The sequence below is a fragment of the Diplotaxodon limnothrissa genome, linkage group LG5 (assembly GCF_057381915.1).
Source record: "Diplotaxodon limnothrissa isolate DT_005_m linkage group LG5, D_limnothrissa_male_GT1.1, whole genome shotgun sequence".
Lineage (NCBI taxonomy): Eukaryota > Metazoa > Chordata > Actinopteri > Cichliformes > Cichlidae > Diplotaxodon > Diplotaxodon limnothrissa.
In genome coordinates, this window is record NC_140600.1 from 36,702,341 (window position 1) to 36,715,992 (window position 13,652).

General features: G+C 41.5%; 1 protein-coding gene across 1 annotated transcript; it reads left to right on the forward strand.

Moving 5' to 3' along the window:
• The first annotated feature begins 297 nt into the window (after positions 1-297).
• inka2 (inka box actin regulator 2) lies at positions 298-12,517 on the forward strand. Its single transcript, XM_085354678.1, has 2 exons — positions 298-430; positions 10,484-12,517. The coding sequence occupies exons 1-2, from the start codon at positions 359-361 to the stop codon at positions 11,735-11,737; spliced, it is 1,326 nt and encodes a 441-aa protein (XP_085210804.1). The 5' UTR covers positions 298-358; the 3' UTR covers positions 11,738-12,517.
• Positions 12,518-13,652: the final 1,135 nt, after the last annotated feature.

The following is a 13,652-nucleotide window of genomic DNA, read 5'->3' on the forward strand; positions in this document are numbered from 1 at the left end:
GCAGGGGGAAAAACAGACTGAGCAACACACACGACACTGACAGCAGCCAAGCAGGGGCCACTGAAAGAGAGAAACACGGACCCAGTCTGTTGGTGCAGCCACATGAAGGAGCTCATTATCATTTTTGTATTATTTATTAATTTTTTTGGAGTAAACAGATTTTCGTCATCAGGATTTAAACCACGAGATTCGCGTCATTTTGAGCCGCGCGCGCATTCCTCGGCAGGATCCGCGCATCTTCAATTGCCAATTGTTTTCTGCTCTTCTTAAAGCGTCAATAGTCATGTTCGAGCAGGGACTGGCGAAGCGGTTCAGCTGAATTCCTGTCTTTCAAGAAAAAAGAAAGAAAGAAAGAAAAATGGAACAGCGGCTCGCCAAACAAGAAAGCAAAAACATGGATGCGTGTCTGAGGCGACTGAAGCAAGAGCTGGTAGGTTCCGTTGTATCTTCTTGTGTTGTTACCCTGGACCGCTGTTTTACTTTATTCGTGTGTATTTTGAGCATTTTTACCGCTTATACGCGTTTTACATTAAATATTTAACAATTTTCACATTTTAAATTTAGAAATGTCGCTTTATTGCGCCCTATGTGTCCTGAAACATTTCTACATTTCCAAGTCTAATATTCTGGAGTCTAGTTTTCAGCTGAGGGTGCATGTGTGTCTTTTTAAATCGCATTAATCTGTGTGGGCTTAAAGCTCTGAGCACACCAGAGGCATGTGTACATTTCCCTCCTCTCTGTCCACGCATCTGGGACAGATGTTTTAAGCTTAATGAGCTCAAGACGGTTTTTTCTTGTCATAAATACTCTGCGCTGGGTTATGGATTCTTGAAAGAAAGCGATTTAAGGTTCACACTATTCTTGGTGCCTTGTAGTAAATTTAATCATGTGTTGCAACAGACTGTTCGGAGCTCCAGCTCTCACAGGGGAGTGAGTGAAATTGGCAGTCACATTGAGTTTCATCACGTTTCCATGCTCTAAATGAATTTGTTAGACTCCGTTATTTAATATTTTCATGTCTCCTCTCATCTACCATGTTTGATGTGAGTACATTTAGTCTGCCATTTCTTTCCTCCTCTTTGAAATGTAAAAACAAAATCTGTAAGCTTCACCCTCGTGCCCAAAATCATCTGGCAGTGACACACTGTAGACCCATTTTCTGAGGAGCCTTAACTGGCACAGATTTCATTTGGAATCATCTTCAAAGCAGCGACTGATTCCCCCCCCCCCCCCCCCCCCCTTTTTGTCCAGCCACTGGCCTGCAGAAAGGCCTTGCGTGGCTGCATGTTTTGCAGCTTAATCTGCTCTGTGACTTCATGACTTGCTGCTCCAAATTAGCCACACGTCTGTGAAGTGGCACTTGAGATTTAAGGGGAGTTGACGTTGATGCCAGAAGGACATGTTGTGTTAGGGCTGCCACATTGCAGTTTGGTAACATAATAGAAAAAGTGTCATGCCATGCCGAGGATCAAACAGGAGAACGGGGAGCAGATGCCAGTTAAAAAGCTGAGGCAGTCTCCCCCTGCTCTCAAGACCATGTGGGATGCAATCTGTTGTTCAGAAATAAGGGGTGTCTATGCCAAGGTTGTCACTTTCCTTTCCACTGTGACTGATTTTCATCCAGTGTTCAGTGGAGAGCGGTAAAACCGGCTCTATCAGCAACACAGAGATCACAAACATCTAACAGTCGACTTACAGCTGTGATGCCGAGTCAAGCGGCTCCTGGACATCTCTTGCGAATTTGTGGCTTTGAAGTCAGCAATTTTGGACCATACCAGTTACGCATGTTTTGGAACACTTACTACAAACAGCATGACCTTAAATCATTCCAAAAACCATTTTGCATGATGTTTTGTTTTTTCCTGCTGTGTTTTCATTCATTTCCATGCAGCATAAAAGCAACAGAACTCGAGCTACACAATCCATCACAATCAACATCAAGTTCGTATTCACATTTGTCATTTGTTTGCAACGCAATGAGTGCAGACTGATATAACTGCATTATAACACTATTTTCTCAAAAACAGCACAGAAATGTAGCTTTCCAATCAAACCAGATATCGCTTTCACTTAATTATAGCCTCTGTGTTTATGGTATCTATTTTCTGTTGGGAGAAGTTTAGATTTTATCCCAACCATTCAGCAGGGAGTAACTTTTCCATCTTGCCAACATTATGTCCAGTCAGAGCAGAGTTTACTTTTATCACATAAGTCAAAGAAATATGCCATTTCTCTTTCTCTGTGTTGGGTTGTGTTTAGCAGTATCAGCCTTTTGTGTGCGTTTTACTTTTTTTTTCTTACTTTCCATCTGGAATTGGAAGAAAAAAGTTGGTAAGGAGCGCAAATGTCAGTTGTATGAGGGCTGGAACCAGGCTAAGTTTTAAATGTCTGCTAGCTGTATGTCATATTTTATAGATATGAATGAAAATAGGCACAAGCTGGTAGAAAAATGCATGTAAGAGCTTAAGCTGATTGTGCATGTCTTGAAAAATGGCATGCAGTGAACGTTACACACAAGGGCAACTGAATGGAAGGAGCAAAAATAATAGTATAGTCCCTTAAACCTTTACCTGATATATTCTAATACTCCTGACTAAAAAGTTACAATGAAACAAGAAAATCTACATAGTTGAGTTTGTTTGTGTCTATAGCAACAAAGAAGCCTGAATGTGGCATTCAAAGGCTATACGAAAGTCACGTGAATGCCAGCATGACTTCAGTGTTTCACGTTAGACACACTGAAACCCAAACCCTGATGTCCTGTCAGCTCTACAACAGGAGTGTGATATGAAAGTGTGGGCACTGTGTCAGCGGTTGAGGGTGTGGGTCCTTGTGGGAAGTACAGACAGGTCACACTTGAAAGTTTGACCCTCAAACTTGAAAAGCTTGGGGTCTAATTTCTTCAACTGCTGACCATGTCCATCACAACAAATCCATTAAATATCAAACCTGACAGTCAGGTATATAGCACCATCTGTCTTCCTGTGTGACTCAAACTGAAAACAGTCGTTTAACTTTATTCTTTAAAAGAAATACACGAGTCCTCTGAAATCCTGAGGATAGACAGTAATGACAACAATGAAATCATTTCAAACCTATGCATGACTCATGATTGGTGCAGCAAACAGACAGTCATGACAAAGAAAACATAAGCTCTTCCTGCCTACTTGATGTTGAAAATGCAAACGGTGACACGTCTTTGACTCACATTGTCTAAATGTAGGGTTCACACCTGGTTAGCAGCGTCAGACACTAAAACATAAATCAGAGCGTTTCATATCATCGCCGCTGAAGCCGACTTCACATGCAGCGTGCCCCCTTTTTCTCTTTCACACCTGAGGCGAATTTCAAACATGACTGTCACCTTGGAATTCAACACCAAAGCCAGCAACCATGAAGTCATGAAATCTGAGAGAAGTGCACCTGAGTGCCAAGCCTGTTGTGTCTTCTGGAAAGTTCTTTGTTACCTTTTGGGCGTTGGAGCTGAAAGCTGTACACAAAGCAGGGTTGTGGCTTAACTTTAAGCCCGTTTGTTTTGTGGCTCCCCCTGTGGCTCCCGTTCTCCAAACTGCCCTTCCTTCCCCTCGGCTAAAATTGGACCAACTCTTGGTGGCAGCTGTGGGGTTTGCGTGGGTGATCATTGTGTTTGAGACTGAGCTACAAACCTTTAACAAAGCCTGTTTATCATTATGACTCTGCACACGTAACCGGCTTTTTCATGGTTCACAGAATGGAAAATGAAATCACTGCCCAAGATATCAGATTTATTTTGGCCTTCTTTTTCTTGGATGCAGAGTGAACAAGTTAAGTTAATGCTGCTGTTGTGACCACACGTGCAATCCTGTTAGTGTAAGATCAAGTCCTGACCTCCTTACCTTATACGTTCACTGGAAACAACGTGTGAGGTATAGATCGGTATTCTCTATGCTCTGACCTTTGCATTACATCTTGTCTGACACTGTTGAAGTTATATTTATAAATTTGTTCTTTTTAAAAATAACATATATACAGCACTGAGGGTTCAGAACAAACCACAAATTGAAACATCTATTATCAAACAGCTGTTCATCTTAACAACAGCTGACACCTCAATATTAGAATTTAAGATTATGTTTTTCTCTGACCTCCAGATAAAAGTAACTCCAATACATTCGCTCATCTTTCAGCTCTGTTTTGATCTTTACCATCTCCTGAGGGATTTGACCTTCCCCTCAGCAGTAATTAGCCTTTCTGTGTTTACTGTCTAGCCAGTAACACTGACAGTCATTCAGTAGAGTAAGTTTATCCAAGGGTTTTGGGTCAAAAGTGGTCAAAAGCTAAAAACAAGATTTAAGATATACTTCTCTAGATCTTCTTGATGCATGCTCAATAATCCAGGTAAGTAAATCTCCAAAAGTTGATTCTGTTCATCTGGACGTAGCGTTTTGTGGGAGAAACATTTCGTCACTCATCCAAGTGACTTGGATACGCTACGTCCAGATGAACAGAATCAACTTTTGGAGAATTCTCTAGATCCACTTTCATATTACAGAAGTCGGTCATTATAAGCATTTCCAGTATTTTAAAAATGAAAATACAATATAAAAAATACTGAAGATGAATTCCTTTAAATCAAAACGACATTTATGACTTAGCAATCCAATACAGTACAAGTATAAATATCCAAAATGTTTCAAATTCCAAATTGAAAAACTGTAAATAAGCTGCACATTTTTAAATGGCTTAAAAAAAACACTGCATTAAAGGCTTTGCACAGCCATTCACTATCAGTTGAAAAATGTACTAGATGATGCACACAGAAAAAAAACCCAGCATCAGCAACCACATTTATTTTCTTTAGGAAATGCTTGTGTGATTTAGCGCTCCTTTTGATCTTAGAGGGGGGCTGAGAATTGGATGAGCACTTTCACTGCCCCCACACGAGGTGCTGACGTCAACTCCTGTGCTATCGAGCTTCTACGTGACGATTATTGCTTCCAGTGAGGAGTTCCCGCCAGGACAACAACAGATTGGGTCCCAGACCGTCTCCAAATATCATCTGCCAAAGATGATGATATGGATCCTAATCATCCTACATCTCCCACGGCAGCATAAATGAGCTCAAGCAGGAAACAAGCTATTAAACCACCTCCCTTTTTCTGAAAAGGTCATCAGGGAGTCTTTGTTGGCCAGCAGGACCTACAAACAGTTATATTTGCTCTCGACTGGTTCATTTTAAAAGTTGTGGTTCACCTAGTTCCCCATTTTCATTTACCCCTAAGTGTTGCAGATAGTTTTGCTAAACCATAAAGAGACAGCTCTATTATCTGAGTAGGGAGGAGAAGCAAAACATTTTCCTAAAAATGAGAACATCTTCTAAAATTAAAGTACAAGAAGGCTTTTATGTTTATCATTCACACTTCTTCGTCTCCTGAATGCGACCCGGAGGACATACGGGCCAAACAGAGTCACCATATAACCTTTTTTTTTGTCAAAGAGGCATTCATTGCCATGTGCATAGTAATTTATTTATTTCACTAAATGCTGCGCAGATTTATTACCCTCTTTATCGTGACCTCGGGGCCATCCACAGCAGTTCAGCCACAGAGACCTTGTGTGTATCCCCCAGACAGAGAACCCATTCCTGTCCTTGACCCACACAGATCACCATTCATATTTAATTAGGGGTGGAGGTGGAGGAAGGGGAGTACACACTATAGATGCTGCTGCTGGTCAGCGCCTTCCAAACAGGAAGACCTTTTGGGTCTGATAACCTTGGCCTCCCCCCTTCAGCTACTAACAAACAACAACAGTGAATGGCCTGCATTTTGTAGGCAGAATAGAGCACTGGTTTGTTTTTGATTACTTGTTTGGGTTTATTTTCCTCCTAATAATCTGAACACAGCATCCATGCTCTAAAAAAGTACACTGACTTCGTTCTACTGAGGCAAGTCTGGACTTGCGTGGATGTGTGAGCTCAGTGTGTTTGCACAGCGCATTTATTTTTCCCTTCATAACTGACATGAGGTAATACCGAAACCATGATCAAGGCAGAACTTGATCTTGACAGACAGCAGAGCAGGAGCACTGATTTATTTATACTTTGTGATATTTAATTCACTTGCATGTATATTGAATGGTTTTCTAGAAGCGTCTTCACAGTTAGAAAGATCTGACATGTGGCTCTGAAATAAAGAATCACCTATAAACTTTTTTTTAAAGCTCTTAATTAAATAGCCCACCACTTTTTAATAAGCCTCTATTCAGTATTAGATGAAGGCTGCCAGCCTTTGTTCTTAAACTCTGAAGCATTCAGCCCTTGATTGGCAATTATGTCTCCTTGGCTAACATCACTGCAGCCAGAAGAGAAAGTAGAGGGTTTAGGGGGTTTTGGGGGGGATTAAATGTTTGTCTTATTTTTTTCAAATTTTTCACATTCTCAAAGAAATGCATACTCTCTCGATTAAATAAAGGGAAAAAAGAAGATTTAACCAAACTTCACAAGACTGCATTAATGATTAAAGTGTTTCTGGGCAGTACAACAATTCCCTGCAGCGCCAATTTCATCCCAGTTCTCTTGTTAAATTAGATTAGACAGACATTATTTCTCATCTCCGTTTTTGTCCTTAAACCCTTAAGGTGCGCGTGTAGGTCCTCTCAGGTCTGCCAGGCCCTGGGCTGATTCACACATTGTAAAAGTGAGACATCTTAGGATTTCCGTAACATCTGTGTCTAAACAAGAAACCGCCGCAGGACAACATTTTTAAGTCACTTTTGGCATTCTGAGTAAGATATCGGATGAGGGATGAAAAGGCTGACATATTTGGGCCACAAAGTTCAGCTTTGAAATGGCAGCGGAGTGCCTGGAGTTAGTTGGCATGTTAAAGGTAGAATAATAGGGTTTGGCTTACTGCTGTTCCCCTGTTTGTTCCCCAGAGCATAGTATGAATTATTAATATCGCCTTAGAATAGAAATGCCAGTAAACAACACTGTGTTTTTAAATAACTGTGGGGAGTGTCTGCATTTTAGGGATAATGGAAAAGTTGCACGTGAATGTTAAACTGCAGTGTTTGAGGTTAGCGTGTGTAAACAGGTGCAGCTCTTTGAGTCTGCATACCTAGAAGATGATATTACAAAAGCAAATTTAATACATTAAAGCAATCCTGATCCTGGGATAAACTTTACTGAAGGCTCCAAAAATGCAATGATAAATACATAACTCCCCTTTTGCCTCAAGTCTTGTTGACTTTTCTTGTGTAAGAAAGTAAACCGTAATTATGCACCCTTTCCCAACCTTTCCCAGGACGCAGACAATTACAGCTAATGAAGTCAGCCATATGTGAAAGGCACAAAGACAAGAGACAACCTTATTGTGCTAATTACATGTACCTTCACTTCCTAATTTAGCGAGCCAGCGGGAAGCTCAGAGGCCTGTCATCCCCGCATGTGCATTGATAGGCCTATTATCTGATCTTAGAGGTTATTCACGCCCGTGTGCATCTACTCAGCCATATGTCATGATAAGCCAAGTGTTTTAATGCAGAGATTTACTGCTGATGGTAAAGGATAGTGTATTGGTGTCAAAGCCAGGTCACTGTGCTTCAAGTGTATGTAGACAGTCCAAATTGGATGAATGACAAACATGTAATAAACCAGTGTTTCAATGAAGAGATTTTTTTTTTGCTCTTTAAACTTTATGACACTGTGAGCTAATATTTCTATATATTATATATATAGAAATATTATTTTCTTTCTTTTCTATATTAGAAAAGAAAGAAAAGGAAAGTTGGTCTATTTTATATATTCATTAATAATTTAAGAACATAATATGCAGAATAGTTTGCAATAATTAAATCACTGCATCTGTGTGACTCTGTTTCTCCAAAAATGTTTTGATATGGTTAAATTTTGTAAATTCATTATTGAAGTTGTGCAAGTGCTAAATGAAAGCAGAGCAGATGTTGTCATATTTATAATCCATCCATTCATTTTCTTCTGATTATAGAGGTGGGGTACACCCTGGACAGGTCGCCAATCTGTCGCAGGCTTAACTCAGACTCACATTCACACATAGGTCTAATTTAAAATTACTGGAGGGCTCGGAGAGAACTCGTGGAGACACAAAGGGCCCAGCCAGATGGTAGATTCGAACCCAGCTCCCTCTTACTGTTAGGCAACAGTGCTGACCCCCATGCCACCATGCTGCCCTGTATTTATTCTGTGCATGAAAAATGTCTAGCACATGCACTTTTGGTGAACTTGCTCCCTTTCTGCTTGAGCAGACAGCAAAATTCCTGTGTTGCAGACATTTACAGACATGCAGAAACCATGAACTTCCTTTAAGGGTCTGCACGGTCACTGGAACTCCAAGATGCTGCACTTGGACACAGTGGTGTCTAAGCTAAATGGGGCATGCGGACAGGCTCTCCGTGACAACATGCTGATGTTCAGTAGGTTTAAATGTTAATCGCATTCAAAACGTTTTCTGAAGCTTTTAATTAACAGTGAACATACTCTATAAGGCTGAGGCTGATGTGAACAGCGTGGCATGGTTGGTTATAAAATCAGGACATATTAAAAATTTGACATGTTGGTAGCTCTGCAAGTAATTAACTTCATCCTGTGAAGTAAATGATGTGCCAGATTTAATGACAATCAATCCAATAGTTGCTGAGACATTTCTCTAAATGTAAACATGGTGCCAGAGGAATGGCCAGGAATTGATGTCACATTCTGGGATGAAGTAGTGGACTAACAAAGTGAGGACTAACTTTAGCATATTTTGAGCTAGCAATTCTGACTTTTCCATACATTTCACACATTTTTATGCCTTGTGTTTTACTTTTTAAATCAAAATGTTGTCTAAGAATTTGTCACATTTGTCAATTTTCCCACATTAAAAAAAAACTCATATCCCTTCTCACACAGTAATAAGAAGCTTTGATTACGATGCTGTAATGCCAACTGCACTATGCAGCAACTTTTCCCACCCAGGATCAGCATAATCACTGTTCCCTGGAGATCTAAGTATCGCAGCCTAATTTTGTTGCACCTACATCCAACCTCCTGCCCTCTGCATCCCCTTCTTATGTTCTAATGGTGTCATTCATAATTAAATCCATCAACAGTTTTCTCTTCGACATCTAAACATATGGCAAAGGATTCCCCCCTGTTTGCCCCCACCCTTTCCATCTCTGCTCATATGGCTGACTCTCACCACCCCTCTCGCTCCTTTCATTGTTATTCCGTTTCCGCCTGAGTGAGTCCCCCCATCCACCCCCTCACACACACACATTGTATTTGGGGATTATAGTCTAGATGGGCAGTGGTGATTGGCTGTCCCTCCCAGTGGTGTCCCTCCATTGGAGGGGGATACATATAGAGGCAGTCAGACTGATCCATTTGAAAGGTGAGAGACAGTGACGGGCTGACTGAGGTGCAGCCAGGAGGATCAAAACCTGCTGCTTTTTTTAAATTTTATTTTAAGGTAAGGTGTAGGTTTTTATTACAGCTGCCTGTTTATTCTCATAGTAGCAATTTATTTTATTTGAAGGCTTAAAGTTTAGTTTAAAGGTATTTGTTTTTGTTGGTTGACTAAGAGCATCTTCTATGGAAGTGTAGTCATGTTCATCTGAAGGTGTGCTCTGCAAGATTTTCACCAAAATTTCCCGTGAACTAATTTTTCAAAATTCCTTGCATGCTTCCTCGTGTCTTTTCACAGATGCTTTATTTTTCATTCATCAATCAGTAGCATGTTATGAAATCATAGCAGAGAAACCTATAATATCTAAGACAGTTATTCAGAGGGCATGCAGTGATTCAAGGCTGGAAGTTAAGACACGGGTTAGGATGCTGGCTCTGGGTTGTGTGGCTGCCTTCAGGAGAAGACAGTTAGTCCAGGTCACATGACGCAGGCTTTCAAACAGATGAGAACAGGAAGAGAGGCGGAGGAGGTTAAAAGCAGAGAGGATGATTACTGCTGCACAGAGAGTAGAACACACGAATACAATGGGCTCAGAGGAGAAAGCAGATATGATAAATCAAATGAAAGGAAGTAAAAAGGAAATTATAGATGTTTTTTTTTTTAAATGAAAGCAAGTGTGTTCTACAGCTGTCACTAGTTGGATTCTCGCTCATACGCTGGCCATATGGGACCCCAGCCTGTCATCCAAAACCAGGTCACATGACCACATAACTAAACATACCCTAAAACCCACAAGTGAAGAGATAAAAAACAGGCTTAGTACAATAACTTATCTTTTTAATAAGTTTCTTTAGCCTGCTCCATTATTCATAAGGGGGTCATCGCAGTAGATAGATCCATGTTGAATTTAGCAAATTTTTTACCAGGGATAATAACTGTTAATATTTGCTGGAATGAATGACTGTTGTCAGTTGCTCTTGTGCAATGAGATTTTTTTGTCTGTGTGTGTGAAACACAAATGTAAATGTGAATACCGCTATCAGTCCTTTATCTTTATTTTTCTCTCTGTCTTTCTGCAGTTATCCATGAAAGAAGCTGGAGATGGCCTCCATGCTCAGATGAATTCAATGATGGGAGCCCTTCAGGAACTCAAGCTCCTTCAGGTCCAGACGGCACTAGAAAATCTTGACATTTCAGGGCGGCCTATTAACCGGGGAATGCCCCACACGGCTTCAACTGCTGCTGCTGAACCACCAGCTGCAGCAGCATCAGCTTCAGGAGAGGATCAGAGCCGCTGTATCAGAGAAACCATGTCTGAGGAGCCCAGCCCGAATCACATGCCGAGTTCAAGGCAGTCTTTGGAAAGCAGAAACTCGACTAGTCTATCAGAAAACAGAAGCAGTCTGGAAACCTCATCCTCCTCGTCATCCAGCCTAGAGAGCGAGAGTGAAAGAAGTCAAAGAAGTGCACGGAGCTCAAGAAATGCAAGAAATGCAAGAAGTGAAACTGACCTGGAGTCTATACCGAGAAGGTGGTCAGGATATACTGCCCCTCAAGTGGACTTCTGTGGACCAGTTGTGGGAAATCCTCCACCAGAGGCCTACCCTAGCCATCCCCGTCCCCGTCGTGCACAGATAGTGGACCTGCCTGGAATCCTGTACAGTCTCTCAAGAGAGGGTCCTTCCTTAGATAGCGACTACTCCCAAGACAGCACAGATGACGCCAGTGACTGGACTTCTTCGCTCATGAGCCGCTGTCGCAACCGTCAACCATTAGTTCTGGGGGACAATGTATTTGCAGACCTTGTGGGCAACTGGCTAGACCTGCCTGAGGTGGACAAGGAGGAAGGAGAAGAAGAAGAAAGGGCAAAGAGGAGAGAGGAGAGAATGGATGGTGGGACAGAAAGACCAGACACCCCAGCTCACCCTCTACGCCTCAGCCGCTCACAGGAGATCTGCAAAAAGTTCTCATTCACCACAAACATCTTCAAGAAGTTCCTGCGAAGCGTCCGGCCTGACCGGGACAAGCTGCTCAAGGAGAGGCCAGGCTGGGTGGCTCCTGAGCTTCCAGAGGGTGACCTCTATAAAAGGCCGAAGAAATTGCTTCCCAAAAGTTCAAAAGGCAGCTTTTACCTGCCGTTCTGGGCGAATGGACAGCAGGGCAAAAGCAGCACATGTATGCATCTTCCAGAGACAGAGAGGAACCACCACCAACACTTGCACCAGTTTTACCAGCAGCCATTTGCAGGGATTTATTTAGACAGAAGGCAGCCAGAGACTGGTCTGGAGAAAATGCAGCCCTTGTTTGACTACAACACAGCTGTGTGGGTCTGACAGCGAGTCTCTGGCCAACAGACTGCCAGTGACGCCAGATTGAGCGTGTGACAGGTGCTGTAGGATTTTGGCTGTGATAAAGGAGCGTGAATGAACGAGAGGCTTGGACACAGTTAACTTCCAAAAATGAACCGCTAAATTCACACCCACATCGTGTTTCTCCTGCGACTGAGAGATTATCAGGGCAACATTTCGTCTGACAATCCAAAAACCCAGACCTCGCTTGATGTGTCCGTGTGAGTGTATGCTGCGATGCATCTGAGAAAGAATGAGACTTTTTTAGGGTTTATGCTGCAACTTTTGTATTATTCAAACTCCTTCACACGTGTGCATGTATGACTGGATTTTCATGTTCTCCTAAAAGACGGTACACCATTCTCAGAATGTCACTATCAATTTAAATCTTTTTAATGCAGACTTTTTCCACTTCTGCTCTACAGGACACACTTCTTTGCACTTCTTTGCATCTATAAATAGCAACACCAACTGTTGAATTGCATGGTTACTGTTTTTATAAATGATGCTACAAACAGCTGTTACTGAACGCACTGCCACTATAGAGTCCTCAGCTTCCCTTTTATTTCCAAAACGGCTGTAACAACCTGGAAACTCATGACTACATGAACTCGTCTTGTTCACCTTTGCTCAGGGAGCGAATGCCACACAGGAGAAAGCACTGCCACATTCAGAATGGGTTTCCAGTATATATATTTTTTTGTCTTGCTTTAAAAGCATAACAGCAATACGGTGCATGACTAGTTCAAACTTTGTACATTAAACTTTGAGATCTGTCCCTCGTAATCAGAAATGCTGTGGTTGCTGTCATGTTGGAAGCACTCTCTTTAGTTCTCTGCTATGTAGACATGGCAAATGTTGAGTCAACCAAAGTCCTCGTGGGCTGCTATGCAGAGAGAGGAGGGGGTAAAGATGGCACAGCCAACCCCAAGTACTGACTAACTGACAGCCATCTGGTACTCAGACATTATGTAAAGTATGTTCGCCACAAGCTTAAAGATGCAAAATGGGCTTCTTTAATCCCAGAGCTTTGTGAATTAACTGACTGTGTTATATACTGTATATATGCAGGCGAATGCATTACAGGGCTGTAACAGATATAGGACCCATAATCTGTGAAAGGTACAACAAACTGAACAGGCTAAATGTACAGAACATTGTACATATTTGTCATCAAACAGCAGCAATAAGACTCATTTACTGTAATATCCCATCGCATGATTTTCATTATTCTGCGCAGATAAATGTCACCATAACAGCTGATTGTGTAAACATTGCTACAGCTCTTGTACTTAAACTACAAACCAGTGAGGTCATATTTAATCTACATTATTTATTCTATTGTACCATAATAAACAGTTTCAGTATTTTTCATTTCAAGCAGAACCATAACAGTTCAAATCAAACTATAGCTTCCTTCACAAACTCCCTCAGGTCACAGACGACACTGCCCACTATTGATTCGTGTTTTTTTATTGTTATTATTATTAAGGGACCACTGATATGCAAGGACAATCTGATATTCTTAACTTAATATTAAAGGAAAAAAACATTATTTTCACTCAGTTTTTGATGTGATACCAGACCAATAATCTTAGCCAGCAGGGATTAGGCCTCAGAGGTGGTTTTGAGTGTCTTGGCCAGTTGATCCATATGGTGCTGTCTCTGTTTCAGTAATCAGGTCAATACATATACTGCACAGTCTGAGGGTTCAACACACACAGACAGTTTCTTCTGCCAGAAAGTGCAGTCTGAGATGTCATGACACGTAGTACATATATGTAACTGTAACATTTATTTCTTCCTATTAAAGCTGTCTTCTAAGTGTAATTCTCAGCACTGTTGTTGATATTTTTCATCGAGGTTCTGCGAACCTTCAGTGGTGATCTTGTGTCATGTG